A 20,731-nucleotide genomic window follows, 5' to 3' on the forward strand; every position below is an offset into this window, starting at 1 on the left:
ACATAGATATCCTGTTTTAGTTTATGGTGTACTGGAGTAGCTAGAGGGAAATACTTGAAACTGTTGAACTGTGTTTCAGTAGCCTTGATTTTTGAAGATGATCATATAACTGTATAGTATTTACAGTGTGACCATGTGATTGTGAAAACCTTGTGTCTGACACTCCTTTTATCCAGGTATGGACAGATTAGTAAAAAAATAAAAAATAAGTATAAAAATAAATAAATAATAGGGGGGATAAAGGGTAAAAAAATTGCGTAGACTGAAATACTAGTGGTCAATGAGAAGGAGGGGTAAGGGGTATGGGATGTATGAGTTATTTCTTTTTCCTTTTTATTTCTTTTTTCTGAAGTGAGGCAAATGTTCTAAAAAATGACCATGGTGATGAATACAAAGCTAGGTGATGATATTGTGAGCCATTGATTGTGTACTATGGATGGACTGTATGTATGTAAAGATTTCTCAGTAAAAATATTTTTTTAAAAAGAATGATTCCTATGGGTAGCACAATACTGTGTGATGGTAGCATAATATTGTAAGTAAAACTAACAATGCTGAGTGTGAGTATGGTTGGAAGGGGTCGTGTATGTCACTAGAACGAAAGCTAGAGGATAAAACATAGGTCTGTATGACGTAGTGAAACCTATAGTGGAGTATAGCTGTGATTAATTCATATAAATATAATAAAGTTCTTACATGAACTAGTACAAATGCACAACACTGTTACAAGGTGTTAGTAATAGGATGGTATATGGGGGAAAATTCAATTATTTTAGTACAAACTATGGACTATAGTTAACACTGACATTGTAATATTCTTTCATCAGTCATAACAAAGGCATTATACCAAAGCTAAGCATCAATAAAAGGGGGCATAAAGAGATGGGTTGTTCTTTTTCCAGAGAAATGAGAATGTTCTCATATTGATTGTGGTGGTGAATGCATGACTATGTGATTATACCAAGAGCCATTGATTGTACATTTTGGATGGATGGTATGGTGTGTGACAAAAATTGTTTAAAAATAATAATAAAAAGAGAAACACAGTAATAATTAACAATGGATGTTAAACTAAAAGCATTCTGTTTAAACAGAAATATTTTAAGTATACACACTATTGCTATAACTATTAAACATTGTACCACAAATGCACAAAAGAGATAAGGGGAACAAAAGTGACAAGTGGAACAAAGGGTTGATAAGGAAAGAAGGAAAGAGTCATTATTTTGCAGGTGATAGATTGCCTCTAAAATAATCTACAGACAAAATATTAGAATTAATAAGAAAGGGTCTGGCCCTTTGATAGATCTCTGCCAGGATCTACACGTTAGAAACACTGGCCAAATTAAAACTTTAAAAATACACACAAAAAAAGAAACGAATCCCATTTACAATTGCAACTAAAAGAGTAAAATACCTAGGAATAAATTTAACTGAAGAGACAAAAAACCTATATAAAGAAAACTACAAAAAACTGCTAAAAGAAATCACAGAAGACCTAAATAGATGGAAGGGCATACCGTGTTCATGGATTGGAAGACTAAATATAGTTAAGATGTCAATCCTACCTAAATTGATTTACAGATTCAATGCAATACCAATCAAAATCCCAACAACTTATTTTTCAGAATTAGAAAAACCAATAAGCAAATTTATCTGGAAGGGCAGGGTGCCCCAAATTGCTAAAAACATCTTGAGGAAAAAAAACGAAGCTGGAGGTCTCGCGCTGCCTGACTTTAAGGCATATTATGAAGCCACAGTGGTCAAAACAGCATGGTATTGGCATAAAGATAGATATATCGACCAATGGAATCGAATAGAGTGCTCAGATATAGACCCTCTCATCTATGGACATTTGATCTTTGATAAGGCAGTCAAGCCAACTCACCTGGGACAGAGCAGTCTCTTCAATAAATGGTGCCTAGAGAACTGGATATCCATATGCAAAAGAATGAAAGAAGACCCATCTCTCACACCCTATACAAAAGTTAACTCAAAATGGATCAAAGATCTAAACATTAGGTCTAAGACCATAAAACAGTTAGAGGAAAATGTTGGGAGATATCTTATGGATCTTACAACTGGAGGCGGTTTTATGGACCTTAAACCTAAAGCAAGAGCACTGAAGAAGGAAATAAATAAATGGGAACTCCTCAAAATTAAACACTTTTGTGCATCAAAGAACTTCATCAAGAAAGCAGAAAGACAGCCTTCACAATGGGAGACAATATTTGGAAATGATATATCAGATAAAGGTCTAGTATCCAGAATTTATAAAGAGATTGTTCATCTCAACAACAAAAAGACAGCCAACCCAATTACAAAATGGGAAAAAGACTTGAACAGACACCTCTCAGAAGAGGAAATACGGATGGCCAAGAGGCACATGAAGAGATGCTCAATGTCCCTGGCCATTAGAGAAATGCAAATCAAAACCACAATGAGATATCATCTCACACCCACCAGAATGGCCATTATCAACAAAACAGAAAATGACAAGTGCTGGAGAGGATGCGGAGAAAGAGGCACACTTATCCACTGTTGGTGGGAATGTCAAAGGGTGCAACCACTGTGGAAGGCAGTTTGGCGGTTCCTCAAAAAGCTGAATATAGAATTGCCATACGACCCAGCAATACCATTGCTAGGTATCTACTCAAAGGACTTAAGGGCAAAGACACAAACGAACATTTGCACACCAATGTTTATAGCAGCATTATTTACAATTGCAAAGAGATGGAAACAGCCAAAATCTCCATCAACAGAAGAGTGGCTAAACAAACTGTGGTATATACATACGATGGAATATTATGCAGCTTTAAGACAAGATAAACTTATGAACCATGTAATAACATGGATGGACCTAGAGAATATTATGCTGAGTGAATCCAGCCAAAAACTAAAGGACAAATACTGTATGGTCCCACTGATGTGAACGGACATTCGAGAATAAACTTGAAATATGTCATTGGTAACAGAGTTCAGCAGGAGTTAGAAACAGGGTAAGACAATGGGTAATTGAAGCTGAAGGGATACAGACTGTGCAACAGGACTAGATACAAAAACTCAAAAATGGACAGCACAATAATACCTAATTGTAAAGTAATCATGTTAAAACACTGAATGAAGCTGCATCTGAGCTATAGGTTTTTGTTTTGTTTTGTTTTGATTTTACTATTATTACTTTTATTTTTTTTTCTATATTAACATTCTATATCTTTTTCGGTTATGTTGCTAGTTCTTCTAAACCAATGCAAATGTACTAAGAAATGATGATCATGCATCTATGTGATGATGTTAAGAATTAATGATTGCATGTGTAGAATGGTATGATCTCTAAATGTTGGGTTAATTTCTTTTTTTCCGTTAATTAAAAAAAAAAAAAAAAGAGAAGGGATAATTGGAGATGAAGGGATACAGACTGTACAACGGGACTGGATATAAAAACTCAGAAATGGACAGCACAATACTACCCAATTGTAATGCAATTATGTTAAAACACTGAATGAAGCTGCATGTGAGGTATAGGTTTTTTGTTTTTGTTTTTTTTGTTTTTTTTTCTTTCTATTATTGTTTTAATTCTTATTCTGTTGTCTTTTTATTTCTTTTTCTAAATTGATGCAAATGTACTAAGAAATGATGAATATGCAACTATGTGATGTTATTAAGAATTACTGATTGTACATGTAGATTGGAATGATTTCTAATTGTTTTGTTAATTCTTTTTTTAATTAATAAAAAAAAAAAATACACAAAAATTCCTCCACATACTGGGAAGCAGATATGGAGACTCTCCAAAGAATTTATGGCATTTCATTCTCAGATCCTAAAATGTTGAAAGAGTGGGAGAAGTTCCAAGAGGAAGCTAAAAACCAAGACCATAGGAAAATTGGGAGGGACTAAGAACTGTAGTTCTTCCATGAACTCAGCCCTGGAAGCTGCTTTTTCTTGCCAAAGGGAGTCTGCATTTATTGAATTTATCAGGAGTGATAGGAAACAAGGATTCCAAGAAGTGGTCACCCCAAACATCTAAGGTAGAGAAGGAGTTATTTGCTCTGAAACCATGAACTGCCCAGGACACTGCCTCATGTTTGATCACCGGCCAAGATCCTTGTGAGAGTTGCCTCTGTGGGTAGCTGATTTGTGGGTACTTCATAGGAACAAGCTGTTGGGAGCACTCCCAGGACTCACCTGAGTACGAAGATTCCAGTAGGATGAGGCTCACATATTTTGTGCCATGGAGCAAATCAAGGATGAAATAAAAGATTGTCTGGATTTTTTACAGACAGTACATAGTGTATTTGGATTTTCTTTCAAACTCAATCTTTCTACCCACCCAGAGAAGTTCTTTGGCGATACTGAAGTATGGAATCAAGCTGAGAAACAACTTGAAAACAGCCTGAATTAATTTAGTGAAAAGTGGAAGTTAAAAAACTGGAGATGGAGTTTTCTATGGCACAAAGAGCGACATACAGATTAAAGATGCAATTGGTTGTTACCACCAGTGTGCAACAGTTCAGCTGGATTTTCAGTTGCCCATCAGATTTAATCTTACTTTTGTAAGCCATGTTTGTGATGATAAGAAAAGGCCAGTGATTGTTCATTGAGCCATCTTGGGGTCGGTGCAATGATTGCTACCCTCACTGAAAACTATGGTGGCAAATGGGCCTTCTGACTGTTTCTTTGCCAGATAATGGTGGTTCCAGTGGGACCCACATGTGATGAATATGAGTAAAAGCTACAGCAACAATTCCACGATGCTAAATTTATGGCAGACATTGATCTGGATCTACGCTGCACATTGAATAAGAAAATCAGAAATGCATAGTAGGCACAAAATAACTTCATCCTAATTGTTGGTGAAAAAGAGAAAACCAGTGGCAGTATTAGTATCCCTTCAAAAGACAGTAAGGTACATGGAAAGTGTACTGTTTCTGAAACCATTGAGCAGTTATAGCAGCTCAAATAGTCTAGCAGCAAACAAGCAGAGGAAAAATTTTAATAAAGACTTATTGGCACAATGGAAAAGCTTGGGCAGTAATTCCATAACATTAAACTCAGGAAGACTTCAATTTTACTGAACTTGGAACAGTTGGGTAGAATCTGCATAGATGACTGCAGGATAAACCTTTATTAACTTAGACAAGTTTTAGACAATGTGTATTTGAAGAAGTTAATTAAAAGAGAACCATTAAAATTGTTTTATTCCTTAAGTATCTGAGCACTGGAAATAAAACGAGGAATGCTTTAGTGTAATGTGGGAGAATATTTTTGTCAACTTAATGCAGCAAAAAAATAAAATTTATCCAATTTGATTAAGATAAAAGACTAAAATTGGATTTACTGAAAAAATAAAAACTTTTATTCACATTTTAAAAAAAGTTTCCAATGAAACTTTAATATTGCAATTATGATTGCTCTAAGTGTAAAGCACACACTGCCCTTTGAAGATTTAATAAGAAAAAGAGTCTGAAATATCTCAATTTTATATTGATAACATGTTGAAATGATAGTATTTTAATATATTGGATTCAATAAAATATATTATTTAAATTTTTCTCTTAAAGAATGATTCCTAGGTTACTGACTTGAACGGCTGCATGGTGGTGTCATTCTCTGAGCAGGGAAAATTGAAAGAAGATCATGAGTTCAGTCTTGCATATTTGAGGTACCTTTAAGACATCTAAGAGATGTCAGGTAGGCAATTGGATATAAAGGTCTGAAGTGAGAGAAGAGTGCTGGTCTAGATATACAAACTTGTGAGTCATCTTTACATGGGTGGCAGTTGAAACTGTGGGAAGGTATAAGCTCATTTGAGGAAAGTGACACTGCCACCTACCTACTTGCTGTGCCTCCTTCAGCAAGTATTTAAGTTCTCTGAAACATTGAGCATATATTCTGTTATGTCGTTTACAAAATAATTTACATACTCTTCATTTAATCCTCACAATCATTTCATGAGGTAAAAAGTATTTTTATCTCCAATTAACAAAAAGAAACCGAGGCTTAGATTAAGTAATCTCTCCACGATCATAATTAATGACAGAAACAAGACATTCCATTGCTTGTGCTTTGGCAGCATTGACATGATCGGAGAGTCTGTTAAAAATGCAGAATCTCGTACTCCACCCCAGGCCTGCTGAATCAGAATCAGAATTTGAACAAGATTTCTGGGTTATTGTTACTTTAAGTGTGTGAAACGCTAGACTCTAGCCTGCCTCTAAATGAGATTCACCGAGGCAGGTGCTGCGCCAAGAGCCTAGCCGTTGAAACACGGAATGTTTTTCACCTCTCTTTGCTCATTGCCATTCTCTGCCTAGATTGCCCCCTCCCCTATTTGCTTGACAAACCCTTTTCCTTTTTTCGATAGCCGGGTTCAGACTTCCGAGCTAGGCGCCTCCACAGTACACTCAACTACTTTAGCTACTGTAACTAACTCTCAGATTACGGGTCTGTCTCCTCTGCTATCATGTGGATATCTCTAGCGTCTTTCTCGCTCACGTAATTCCAATGCAGGCAAAAGCAAAATCAAACCCCAGAGCAGATGCCCTGATATGAGCAGAAGTATAAATCCAACCTCTCGCCGGCAAAGACCAGCGCAGGCGCACTAAAGACCTCTGAAGCCGGGTCAGGCAGGTCTGGGAGAAGACTTAGGCGAGAGGTTTAAATGTCCGAGCTCTTTCCAACGGCAAAGTGAGCGCATGCGCACAACGCAGGGCGCCGTCTCCGAGGGTCTACCCCGCATGCGCAGAGAACCCGGATGTAGAATTGGTTGAACTGAATCGCGCGGGTCTCTGCGATGGCGGCGCTCGGAATTGCGACTGGTGGTGTCCATTGGTTTTCGGCTTTGGCGCTTGGGGTGACTCTTCTCAAATGCCTTCTCATCCCCACCTAGTAAGGGACATACACATCCAGGGTCTGGGCAGAGAGGCTCCGCGGTTTGTCGAGGCGGGCGTGAGAAGTGTCGTTGTCCCTGAGTGTGAGGAGGCGAAGGGGCTTGAGGCCGTGTTTGCTAATCAGCCACTGTGCTCAGGAATTGTTTATTGACGCGAAAATTAGAACACAGATCTAGGTAGCTGGTTTCAGGTCTGCCGCAGTCTGACTTTGGGCGAGCCATTTTAACGTTTATGAACCTCCGGGTCCTCATTCTTAATGCACGTGTAGAACACCCACCTCCACCATTCATTTATCTGTATTTATCAACTGTCTACTGTGCAAGTAGTGTTCTAAGTCCTAGAAATAAGAGTGGTAGGCAAGACAGTGTGGTCTTTGCCCTCGTGGGGTTTGTGGGGACAGATAAACGGAAAGTTTCAGCATGGAAAAAGTCTATAAAGAAAATAGGGAGTAAGTGGCAGGACTTAATCTTAGGATGTACTGTTTGAGTTAAAATTGAAGGATGAGAAAAGTCACCAATGTGTAAAGCACTTTAGACATAGGAAAGAGCAAGTGCGAAGGTACTGTAGTGGGAAAGAACTTGGAGCCTTCTAGGAACCGAAAGAAGCCATTGTGGCCGAAGAATAGTAAGGGAGAAGTGAGAGTGGCACTGAATGAGATAGGCAGTGGCCAGATCATTCAGCGTTATGAAGGTCATTGTTACATTGTTGTATGGAGAGGGGATGCAGGGCCCAGACTGAAAACATGGGAACCAATTAGGAAGCAACCACCAAATGGAGGTGTGTATAAATTAACAAATACTCAGTATTTGTTAATATTAGCTTCTGCCTAAAATTCACGTAACTCTTCTCACTTCTTGAGTTTTCCTTTTTCTCCCATTTTCCCTTTTCTCCCTTCCCTCCAGGTCTCCTTACCCCCAAGTTACGGTTTGGTTTATTGGTGTCTTGATTCACGCTCTTGTTGGCCTCTTGTTAAAGTAATGGGAAAGTTGTATGTATAGAAGGTATGTCCCTACTCAGGTGTATATGTAATTCTGTAGGCAATGGAATGTATATGTAGGTTCAGCAAAATGACTTATGGAGATTTGGGAAAAGGGGATTAGTTGGTTTAACTTTCTGCATAACTGAAAGCAGTAAGACACAGCTTTCTGTTTTTAAAACTAATTTGAAAAATCTTACTAAGATGTAGGAAATTCCTTTCAAATTAGAATGAATGGGAATTTTTTTTAAGTATAGGTCTGTGTGTATAAGGTGATATCTTTTGCTTCAGTTACTTTAGCCTATAAGTGCATCTTCAGGGTTCTTATTTTGAACACTGCTGTTGGTCTATGACTAAGAAAGTTTTATGTAATGCTCTCCTTTTTATAAGAGCAAAGTTACAGGATACATGCAAATTTATTCAAAGTAATGTTTACTAACTGCTATTATGTCACACCACTGTGATTAGGTACTATAGGAAAGACAAAATAGATATGATCTCTAACTCTATGAAGTGTGTAGTTAGTAAGCATAAGAGGTAAGAAATGAAACAACATAGTTACATTAACTATTAAGTGTTATGAAAAAGCAGGATCCTACAGGGGAGTCTAGCAAGGGGTACTTCCTTTAAATTGGGTGTCAGGGAAGGTACCTGAGGAACTGATATATAATTGGAGACCTAAAGAATGAATGAGAGACCAGCCATGCAAAACTATGTGTTGAGAACATACCTATAAGAGAGTATTATATGAGCAAAGGCCGTTTGGTGAGAAAAACTTGGCAAGTTTGGGCGATTGGAATAAGACCAATATAGTGTGAATGTTATAAGTAGCAGGACAGGTAACATGCATAATGAAATTGGAAAGATAGGCAGGGATCAATTCATTCAGGAGCTTATAAAACCAGGATGAGAAGTCTGGATTTTATTCTGAGATCAGTCTAAATGGTTTGTCACTTATAAAATATTTCTCAGATCGCTATGTAAATAATTAGAGGAGGAAGAAGTAGAACCAAGAAGGCCATTTAAAGGATGTTGAAGAAGTACAAGTAAGAGATGATGGTAACTTGAACCAGAGTGGTGGCAATCGGGGTAGAAAGTAGACAGAGTGAAGATTTACATTGGATGTAGAGATCACAGACAATCTTAAATCAGGAAGGATTCCCAGAGAAAATGACAGCTAAATTGGAGGTACTTGTTGGTTAAAGAGCCACAACTCTGGAATCAGATTGCCTGGGTTGAAATCTGCTTTTGCCACTTACTAGCTGCATAACTTAGAGCAAGCCACCTAATCTAAGGCACAGGCCTTATTTTCCTCATCTGTAAAATTGTAAGAATTATAGTACCCACCTCACAGGGAGTGTTCCAGGCAGAGGGAAAAGAATGTCTGGAGCATAGAAGGCAAGGCAAGATATGAGGGTAGTGAGAAATGGGCTGGGAAGATGAGTGGATAATCAGATCGAGAAGGATCTTTTTTTTTTTTTTTTTTTTTTTTTTTTATGGGCAGGCACCGGGAATCGAACCTGGGTCCTCTGGCATGGCAGGCGAGCATTCTTGTCTGCTGAGCCACCGTGGGCCACCGAAAGATCTTTTAAGCAGCGTTAAGGAATTTTTACTTTATCTATAGGGCAGAGTCCAACTGAAAGGTTTTCCACAGGGCCAAGTGACCACACATTTTTGTGTTAGAAAAATTACTTTATGTGCAATATCTTGGATAGATTAATGAAAGGCAAGAAATAATATGAGGAGCTCAGTTAGGAAACTGGATGTACAGATAAGAAATGATGCTAGTATTTTTCATACAATTTTAAAAAAGAAAACAGTTACTTAATATTTGGTGTTATGTCTGTAGTTTCCTCAGTTTTGTATTTTTTTCCAAATACAGTTTCAGCAAGTTAAAGGTACTTTTACCCAGCCCATGCGCTTCCCCTCCCCCCAAAAAACAAGGGAAAATTCAACAAATGGTGCTACAATAATGGAATTCTCGCATAGAAAAAGAATGAAGTGTGACCCCGCCATATAGCATACAAAAAAAAAAAGTACTTCTGTTCTTCTTAGTTTAAACTTCTGTGCCTTAGATTGTACACAATAAAATTTAACCTTTTCTTGGGGATCCATTGTGATCATTTTAAACTAACATTCTTTTCAGTCTAACATCAAGCTATCTTTTCTGCCTAGTTCTTACTACCTACTACTAGCTTCACTTCACAGTGAAGTACAGAAGGGTGTCTCTGGGGTCTTTGGCCTGTCATTCATGTGTTCTTTTCCTCCATCCACCCACTCATTTATTCAACCATTCATCATTAATCAGCAAACATTTATTAAGACCTGCTATGTTCTCGGCTCTGAGTAAACATGGGACATCAAATTGAAAGACTGGTCTTTCTCTCAGATTGCTTACAGTCCATGCTGGGGAAACTGACAAGTTACATTAAAGGTAACTGGTTACTAAAGCTTATGTTTTCTTAAGATCTGACTAAAGTGATGTTAAAATGACATAATTATAAACATAATGAAAAGATACATGAGAAAGCTCAAGAAGGTTTTTTAAATCAGGAGAAGGAATGGTAACAATTGGCTTCAGTTCAGCATGCTTACAGAGAGGGATATGGATAAGAAAAAATTCTTTATGCCTTGCAGAACTCCAGAGCACCTCAAGACTTGGATATATGGGAGTAAAAAGTGGGAGTTTGATGTGAATCAATAAACTAAAGGGAAAAAAAGCCTGCTGTCCCATAATATTGACAACTAAGCATCTATCCCTCTTGTAGGTGAGGTTTCTTCTCTGAAGAAATTATATAGAGGAAGCTCTGGATTCAGAGGTACTAGGTTCTATGAAAGGCAGAAGTGAGGAAAGGGGCAGAAAACTCAGAATAATCAGAAGTCTGTAGAGAATGATAGACTTCCCTCTTCTCTTCGGAACCCCCAACCCAATATCTTCTTTCAACTCAAGTACAAAAGCAGAAAATCAAAGGCTTATTCTCTGAAAAACTGGAAACAACCACAGAGGAAAGCACTTGGGGAGCCCCTAGTGAAACTCAGCTCTATACCTGATCTCCATAAAGTAAAGCCAACAGGGAAAAGAACAAAATAACAGAAAGAAACATAAAAAGACTGAAGGAAATAGATATAATGCAGCTAACAAAAGAAAATGCCTAAAAACTCCCTCAAACCTTTTAAATGCTATCTTAAGAGAAGCTCAAAAAGATATATCCATAAAACAAGAACAGATACTATTAAAAAGAATGAGAATAAAGGGGTACTTAAAAAATAGAAAATGTAGTTGTTAAAAGGATAAATTTGAGTAAATCTTGAAATATGAGAGAAAAGATAAGAATTAGATAGTCAATCTAGAATGCCTAGCATCCAACTAAAAAGCATTTCAGAGATTAAATAAAATAGAAAGGAGGAAATTAACAAATAATAAAATTTCCCAGTAGTACCTAGCACTAGAAATTTCACACTGCTGGAGATAAATAGAGTAAAAAATTTCCTGTAGAGGAAGGGGAAATCTCAGAGGAATGAGGCTTCTCAGTATCAATATTGTATACAAAAAACTGGAGCAGTTCTTAAAAATTCTGCATGAAAGTAATTTCAACATAAAATTCTATACCGAGTCAATACATTAGAAGCATAAATCAAGTGTACAGCTCAGTGAATTTTTGCAATATGAGTATGTCTGTATAACTAGCACCTAGTTGATCTAGTATCTAAATCAGTACGCAGAATATTATCAGAAAGCCAGAAGCCCCTCATACATCCTTTCCATCACTAGGCTCCTCCCCACTGCCGCATATAGTGATTTTTCCTTCTAACTCTATAGATTAAGTTTTGTATACTTTGGGGATTTTATACAAATGGAATTTTACAGTATATTCTCTTTTGGGTCTGGCTTCTTTCACTCAGCATTAAGTTTGTATATTATTGCATGTAATTATAGTTTGTTCATTCTCACTGCTATATAGCAGCAGTTCTCAAAATTTTTGAATAAAAATCATTGAGGACTCTAAAGAGCATATTTATGTTTTATATATGTATATATATACACATACAAATACACACATGCACATACATCCCTTATGTATATGTATGGAAAGAGAGATTTACCATTTAGAAATTATAATAAATTGTTAAAACAGAAATTCACAAAACATTACATTGGCCATCAGAGTGAGGACATCATCAGATGTTAGGTAGCCTCTGGAAATAATGCTCTACACCCCTGAAAGAATGAGAATGCAAAAGGTCAAATTTATCTGTAGTAGTATTAAAATAATTTTGGCCTCAAACTTTCAAGGGATTCCTAGGACTCTCAGAACTGCTGCTCTGTAGTAGTCTAGTAATGAATATATCATAATTTATTTAGTCATTCTGTTTATAGAAATTTGGGTATTTCCACTTTTGGGCTATTAAAAGTAATGCTGTTTCAAATATTCTTCTACAGTGTATGTCCTTTGATGAACATGTGTATGCATTTCTGTTGAGAATACCTAAGGAATGGAACTGCTGGGTTATCAGTTCAGTTTTGAATTTGAGGAATCTATGCATTATAGGTGAAACTGACAAGAGACGGTTGGAGATGTATGTCTCTAGAACTCAGGAAAAAGACCAAGGTTGCATATTGAGATTTGGGAATCATCATTATGCAGTTGTTAATGGAGGCAGTAAGTGTGAATAAGATTGTCCAGAGCAGAGTAATTTGCATAAAAAGGACTAAAAACTGAGCCTAGGGGTATAGGAACATTTACCTGATACATGTAGGAAGAGAAGATCATGAAGAAACTGAAAAGGGGTTGACTAGAAAATTCAGGAGAGAGTAGTCACTGCCAGAAAGTCACATAAAACTATTGGAAAGTGTAAATTGGGTTTGGCTATGAAACTTACTAACTTTGGTGCATGTAGTTAAATTGAGTAAGAATTTATTGAGCCTATACATCTGTTCTAGACATACAAAGGAGGCACAGCAGTGGACGAATAGGATTTTTTTTCCTATAAAAATAAAAAATAAAAATAAATTTTTTTTAAAAAATGGGAGATGCTTGAATTTATTTTAAAAAATTGAAGGGGTCCCGGTGCCTGCCTATGCAAAAAAAAAAAAAATTGAAGGGGGAAAATAATAGACAGAGAATTGGGAGATACAGGAAAGATAGGGCAGGGACCTTTTCCCTCCTTTCTGTCTGGTGAACTTCTGTGCATCCCTAAAGATCCAACTTGTCCTTGAGGCCTTTTCTAAATAATAATTCTTGTTACAATTATATGTGAACAAGAATAAGTCACCTCTCAGCAACCCCTAAGAAAAATCATGGCTTTTTGTCAGCCCTTTAGATAGCTTCAAGACCCTTTTCTCTTACTTGGAGAGTCCCAGCTTTCCAGATTTTCCAGAAGGAGACCTGACCTCTAAATAAGTAAACTGTTCCAGGATTGTGCACTCCCTATTGATGTCTTTATAGGATAGTAATCTGTGACTGCTTAAGGGATGTTGTACCAGTTTAAAACATATTTGTGGACTTCACGTCTTTTTTTTTTTACAGCTGAGTAATAGCCCATTGTATTTGTGTACTACATTTTGTTTATCCATTCATCTGTTGATGGACTCTTAGTTTGCTTCCACCTTTTGGTTATTGTGAATAATACTGCTATGAACATTGGTCTACAAATATCTTTCCAAGTCCCTGTTTTCAATTCTTTTGGGTGTATGTACCTAGGAGAGGAAGTACCAGGACACATGGTAATTCTATGTTTAACTTTCTGAGGAACCACCACACTTGCCACAGTGGTTGTACTGTTTTACATTCCCACCAGCAATGTATAAGGATTCCTGTTTTTTCCACATCCATGCCAACACTTGTTATTTTTTTATAATAACCACCACAGTGGATGTGAAGTGTTATCTTGTAGTTTTAATTTGCATTTCTCTGATGACTAGTGAGATTGAGCATCTTTTCAGATACCTTTTGGCCATCGATTTATCTTCTTTGGAGAAATGTCTATTCAAGTCCTTTGCTCATTTTATAATTGGGTTATTTGTCTTTATGTTGTTGCATTATAGCAGTTCTTTATATATTTTGGATATTAAACCCCTATCAGATATATGATTTCCAAATCTATTCTATTCTGTAGGTTGTCTTTTTTTGGCTTGATAATATCCTTTGATGTACAGAAGTTTTTAATTTTGATGAAGTCCATTTTATGTATTTGTTCTTTTGTTCCTTGTGCTTTTAGCTTAAAATCTCAAAGTTCATTGCCTGCTACAAGGGCCTGAAGATATTTCCCTATGTTTTCTTGTAAGAGTTTTATAGTATTAGCTCTTATATTTAGGTTGTTGATCCATTTTTAATTAATTTTTGAATATGGGGAAGGATAGGGATCCACATCACATTCTTTTGCATGTTTTCCCAACACTATTTCTTGAAGATACAATTATTTTCCCATTGGATGGACTTAGCACCCTTGTTAAAAGAAGTGTTGGTATGTGCTACAACATGGGTGGGCATTTGAAACATGTTGAGTTAAGCTAGACACAAAAGGACAAATGTATAGTTTCTTATATATGAAATACTTAGAATAAGCAAATTTAATAAAAACAGAAAACAGAATAGTGGTTACCATGGGTGAAGGGAGAATGGGTAGTTATTGTTAAATAAGTATGAGTTTTGGTTTGGGATAATACAAATTGAAAATAGACAGTGGGGAAAGTTATACAGTATTGTCAGTATACTTAATGTCAAAGAATTTATGTTATGTATATTTTGTCAAAAGCAAATAAATTGTATTTTTAAAAAGCATAATTATGGAAATAATGAAGTTGATAAATGTTAATAGATCTTATTTTATTAATTAATTGTTTTTGGTAGTCATTCCACAGATTTTGAAGTACACCGAAATTGGCTTGCTATCACTCACAGTCTTCCAATATCACAATGGTATTATGAGGTGAGTTTTAATTTTTACTTTTAAATTTATTTTTAAGATGATGTATAAAACCCCATAAGTATTACTGACGTTCAAACAATTTTCCATGTGATCTTAGGTTTTAATTAATCTTTATAACAATTGTGTTCTTCACAGTGAGATACCGCTTCACACCCATTAGGATGTCTGTTATTAAACAAACAGAAAATAACAAGTGTTGGCAAAGATACTGAGAAATTGAAACCTTTGTATGTTATTGGCAGGAGTGTAAAATGGTGCAACCATTACGGAAAACAATTTGGCAGTTCTTCGAAAGTTTAAACATAGAGTTACCATGTTCCTTAGAAATTCCACTCCTAAGTATATACCAAAAAGAATTGAAAGCAGGGACAGAAGAATGGAAAACAGTAAATATACACTAGTGTTGGTAGTAGCATTATTTACAATAGCCAAAAGGTGGAAACAACCGAAGTATCCATCAACTGATAAATTTATAAACGAAATGTGGTATATACAGGCAATGAAATATTACTCAGCCATAAAAGGAGTGATGTTCTGATATATGCTACAGCCTGCATGAACCCTGAAATTATCGTGTTGTGCTAAACAAGCCAGATATAAAACATGTATTGTATGATTCCGTTTACATGAAATAGCTAGAATAAATAAATTTATAGAGACAGAATATAGAGATAAGATTTCTAGAGGCCAGGTTAGGGGAAGGTAATGGAGAGTTAATGTTTAATAGGTGTGTTTCATCCTCACACTGCCTCATTTTACAAATGGGGAAATTGATTCTCTGAGACAGAATTTGAACCCAAGGTAGTGAATCATTTGTTATACTATAGTTCCCTTTTGTATTTAGGTAAGTAGAACTATGTCATAACCAGATTTATTACTAAAGTCTCAGATTAATTATCTCTGAGGTTTAGTTGACTCTTTTTAGGGAAACTGATGACCATATTAAATAGCTTAGAAGACAGATTTTAGTATTCTGTTCAGTCCTACCTGGCATTAATTTAGGACATATTTTAAAGGGAATTAAATTTCATTTTTTGTTTGTTTTTTTGTTTTGTTAGACTTTTTGTATTGTGAAATATAACATACATACAAAAAACAATAAAATTCAAGGTGCATTGTGACAAGTAGTTATAGAACAGATTTCAAAGTTTAGTATAAGTTACAGTTCCAGAGTTTTAGGTTTTTCCTTCTAGCTGCTCCAAGACACTGGAGACTAAAGGAAATATCAGTATAATGATTCAGCAGTTAAACTAAGACTCTGTTATAACTTCTCCTTCTCCTTTAATGGTTTTCCCACTCTTTAGAGGTATTTGAACTATGCCCATTCTAACTTTTTTGTTAGATGGGGGTGACAACGATATTGGATAGGGGGATGGAACTAGTTGATGTTCTTGGAGAGGCTCACCTCTCTGGGTTTCAGGACTTATCTGGCCTAGGAACCATCTGGAGGTTATAGGTTTCTAGAAGGTAATCTTAGTGCATGAAACTTTTGTAGAATGTCAGAGCCCTAGGTTTTCTTTTAGGGTTAACAGGTATAGTTTTGATTGGTTTTTTAGTTTGTAAGCTGCTGGAATGCAATATACCAGAAATGATACACCTTTTTTTTTTTTTTTACTTAATTAATGGAAAAAAAAAAAAATTAACCCAACATTTAGAAATCATACCATTCTACATATGCAATCAGTAATTCTTAACATCATCACATAGATGCATGATCATCGTTTCTTAGTACATTTGCATCGGTTTAGAAGAACTAGTGACACACCAGACAAAGATATAGAATGTTAATATAGAGAAAAGAAATAAAAGTAATAATAATAGTAAAAAAAAAAAACAAAAAAACAAAAACGAACAAACAAACAAACTAAACCTATAGCTCAGATGCAGCTTCATTCAGTGTTTTAACATGATTACTTTACACTTAGGTATTATTGTGCTGTCCATTTTTGAGTTTTTGTATCTAGTCCTGTTGCACAGTCTGTATCTCTTCAGCTCCAATTACCCATTATCTTACCCTGTTTTTAACTCCTGCTGGACTCTGTTACCAATGACATATTCCAAGTTTATTCTCGAATGTCCGTTCACATCAGTGGGACCATACAGTATTTGTCTTTTAGTTTTTGGCTGGACTCACTCAGCATAATGTTCTCTAGGTCCATCCATGTTATTACATGCTTCATAAGTTTATCCTGTCTTAAAGCTGCATAATATTCCATCGTATGTATATACCACAGTTTGTTTAGCCATTCTTCTGTTGATGGACATTTTGGCTGTTTCCATCTCTTTGCAATTGTAAATAACGCTGCTATAAACATTGGTGTGCAAATGTCCGTTTGTGTCTTTGCCCTTAAGTCCTTTGAGTAGATACCCAGCAATGGTATTGCTGGGTCGTGTGGCAATTCTATATTCAGCTTTTTGAGGAACTGCCAGACTGCCTTCCACAGTGGTTGCACCATTTGACATTCCCACCAACAGTGGATAAGTGTGCCTCTTTCTCCTCATCCTCTCCAGCACTTGTCATTTTCTGTTTTGTTGATAATGGCCATTCTGGTGGGTGTGAGATGATATCTCATTGTGGTTTTGATTTGCATTTCTCTAATGGCCAGGGACATTGAGCATCTCTTCATGTGCCTTTTGGCCATTTGTATTTCCTCTTCTGGTAGGTGTCTGTTCAAGTCTTTTTCCCATTTTGTAATTGGGTTGGCTGTCTTTTTGTTGTTGAGTTGAACAATCTCTTTATAAATTCTGGATATAATGATACACCTTTTAATAGGGGAATTTAATAAGTTGCAGATTTATAGTTCTGAGCCTATAAAAATACCCAAACTAAGGCATCCAGGGAAAAACCTTAATTCAAAGAAGGCTGATGAATCAGAAACACCTCTGTCAGCTGGGAAGGCACCAGCTGGCATCTGCTGGTCCCTTGTTCCTGGGTTCCATTACTTTCAGCCTCTGTTCCTGTGGGGGTTCCTCACTTTGCTTCTCCAGGGCTGGCTTTCATTTTCTTGGCTTCTCCTGGCTCTCTCAAGGTTCTGGCTTGCTTAACATCTCAAGGTGATATCTGCTGGGCTCCAGGCATCTCCATACATCTGGTTCTCTGTTCTCTAAGTGCTAGCATCTTTGTCAGCTCTGCTCTGAAGTTTCTATCAGTTTTGTCGTTTCTGAGGATTCTCCAAAATGTTTCCCCTTTTGAAGACTCTAGTAAACTAATCAAGATCCATCTAGAATGGTTGGAGTCACATCTCCATCTAATCCAAAGATCACACCTACAATTGAGTGTGTTACATTTCTGTGGAGAAAATCTATCAAAAGTTTCCATCTTATAGTATTGAATCAGGATTAAAAGAAATAGCTGCCAAGATGATTGTCTAATGATATAGCTTTTGCAGTGTGACTCTGTGTTGTGAAAACCTTGTGTCTGTCTCTGGGCGGGCCATGGTGGCTCAGCGGCAAGAATGCTTGCCTGCCATGCCAGAGGACCCAGGTTCGATTCCTGGTGCCTGCCCATGTAAAAAACCTTGTGTCTGATGCTCTTTTTATCTATGGTATGGACAGATGAGTAAAAAATATGGATAAGAAGTAAATAATAGGGGGAACAAAGATTAAAATAAATTGAGTTGATTGGAATACTAGTGGTCAATGAGAGGAAGTGGTAAGGAGTATGGCATGTATGAGTTTTTTCTTTTTTCTTTTTATTTCTTTTTCTGGAGAGATGCAAGTGTTAAAAAAAAATGATCATGGTGATGAATATACAACTGTAATGATATTGTGAGCCATTGATTGTAACGATGTCAAGAATGTTTTGTCAAGAATGTTTGTATGTTTGTTTTTGCAATAAAAATATTTAAAAAAAAAAAAAAGTAAAGAAAGAAATGGCTGCCCCAACAAGATCAAATCAGGATTAAAACATGGCTTTTCTGGGTACATAATAACTTCAAACTGGCACAGTTGGGTTTGGCAAACCCTTGTAATTAGCAATATCTAGCTAAAGCTAATAGCCTCCAGAATAGCCTCTTGACTCTATTTGAACTCTCTTAGCCACTGATACCTTATTTTGTTACATTTCTTTTCCCCCTTTTTGTCAGGAAAGCGTTGTTGCTCCCATGGTGCCAGAGCCAGTTTATCCCTGGGAGTCATGGCCCATGTTGCTTAGGGAGACTTTCACCCCTGCATGTCATGTTCCACGTAGGAGGTAGTTAATGATTTTACTTGCAGAATTGGGCTTAGAGAAAGAGAGGTCACATCTGAGCAACAAAAGAGATTTTCTGGAAGTAACTCTTAGGTATAACTATAGGTAGGTTTAAGTTCTCTGCTACAGAAATAAGCTACACAAAAGCAAGCCTCACCTCTCTCTCTCTAATTCCAACTCTAAAAATGAAATCTTGCCCTCCCTCCTACATGGGACTTGACATCCAGGGGTGAAAGTTTCCCTGGTTGCATGGGTGATGACTCCCAGGGATGACCCTGGCCCTGGCTCCAGGGGATCAACAACGCCATCCTGACCAAAAGGGGAGAAAAGTGTAACAAATAATGTTTCAGTGGCTGACGGAATTCACATAGAGTTGAGAGGTTACTCAGGAGGTCACTCTTATGCAAGCTTCAGTTAGACATTGCTACCTACCATAACTTGCCAAACCCCAACCAAAACCATTCCTACCAGTTCTAAAAAACACCTAGGGTGTTATATAAGATTCTACAAAGTTTCGTGTACTAGGGTAACTTTCCAGAAACCTACAACCTCCAGATGAGTTCTTGGAACAGACAAGTCGTAGAATGCAGAGGGGCCAGCCTCTCCAGAGGCTGGAACATTAACTTGTTCCATCCCCCATCCCATATTATTGACAGCCACTTGTAACATTAAAAAAGTTAGAAAGGCATAGCCCAAATACCCCTGAAGAGTGGGAGAAAGATCAAAGGTGATGGTGGAGTTATACAGAGAAGGTAGGGTTTAACAAATGAGTACGTTTGCTGAATCATCATATTGATATTTCTTTTAGTCTTTAGTATCTTAGAGCACCTGGAAGTAAAAACCTAAAATTGTAGAATTGTAACCCATACCAAACTCTGAAATCTGTTCTACAACTAATTGTTGTAATGTGCCTTGAAATTTATTACTTTTATTTATGTTATTTTTCACAAAAAAAGGAAAAAAATGGATTGTGATGATAAATTTATAGAGACTAAATTAAAATTAAAAATAAAATAAAGGAAAAATAATAAAGCAAGCTTCAAGATCAAGGGCTTGGCCTCTTGACTTGGGAGTCCCTAATATTTGAGACAGTATCAGGGGTTTCCCCGGTAGAAAACCTTAATAGTTCCATATTTCTTCTTCTGTCCCTCAAGGGACTTTGCAAATACTTTTTGATTATCTGCCTAAAATACTCTGGAGTGTATTGGGTATTAAATTAAACTATACAGAATTACAAGCCCTCATTCCCATTCTGGGCTTCATGTGTTTGGATTGTTTAAATGATCTATCCAGACAGGTTGAGTTAGATTATGTGATACAGAAAATTTAGGTTTTGGACAAAATAAACCTTTCTTACTTTGGTCTCAGGCAGTAGGTGAAATTCTTAAATATAAACGTGTCATCCTTACCCCTGTATTCCAACTTACCTTAGTCCCATTCCTATCTCTAAACGAAGGCTGATTTCTTTTTTGGTTTCTTTAGCAGTTGCTGTGTGTAGCATTGCTAACTTTCAAAGCTGCAGAACTCCAACTCTGAGTCTTAGGTGTCACACAGGTAGCCAAAGTTCCAGGTTATACATATATAGCACAGCATTTCAAAATCCAGAAATAATAACAGCTCTGGACTTAATGTGACTGCTATAAGAACTTACAGTCTAGTCCCCAATTTTCTTATATGCATTTTCTGAAAGAGACCATACAATATTTGTTATTTTGTTTCTGGCTTATTTTGCACCACATAATG

The 20,731-nt window shown here is 36.6% G+C and overlaps 1 protein-coding gene and 1 pseudogene across 5 annotated transcripts in view; both read left to right on the plus strand.

Annotated features, from left to right (window-relative positions):
- Window positions 1–628: 628 nt before the first annotated feature.
- Window positions 629–4,954, plus strand: LOC143645118 (threonine--tRNA ligase 1, cytoplasmic pseudogene; annotated as a pseudogene).
- Window positions 4,955–6,740: 1,786 nt separating this feature from the next.
- Window positions 6,741–20,731, plus strand: part of ALG8 (ALG8 alpha-1,3-glucosyltransferase) — a 58,636-nt gene continuing 44,645 nt past the window's right edge. For 4 of the 5 annotated variants that reach the window (XR_013156717.1, XR_013156716.1, XM_077113464.1 and 1 more), the window contains exons 1-2: window positions 6,741–6,891; window positions 14,721–14,799. Coding sequence is in view for 2 of the 5 variants with exons in the window: in XM_077113464.1 (XP_076969579.1) it covers window positions 6,797–6,891; window positions 14,721–14,799 (174 nt within the window). In the remaining 3 variants the exon portion in view is untranslated. The other variant, XR_013156718.1, reaches the window with a different exon arrangement.

This window comes from Tamandua tetradactyla, chromosome 8, assembly GCF_023851605.1.
Source record: "Tamandua tetradactyla isolate mTamTet1 chromosome 8, mTamTet1.pri, whole genome shotgun sequence".
NCBI lineage: Eukaryota > Metazoa > Chordata > Mammalia > Pilosa > Myrmecophagidae > Tamandua > Tamandua tetradactyla.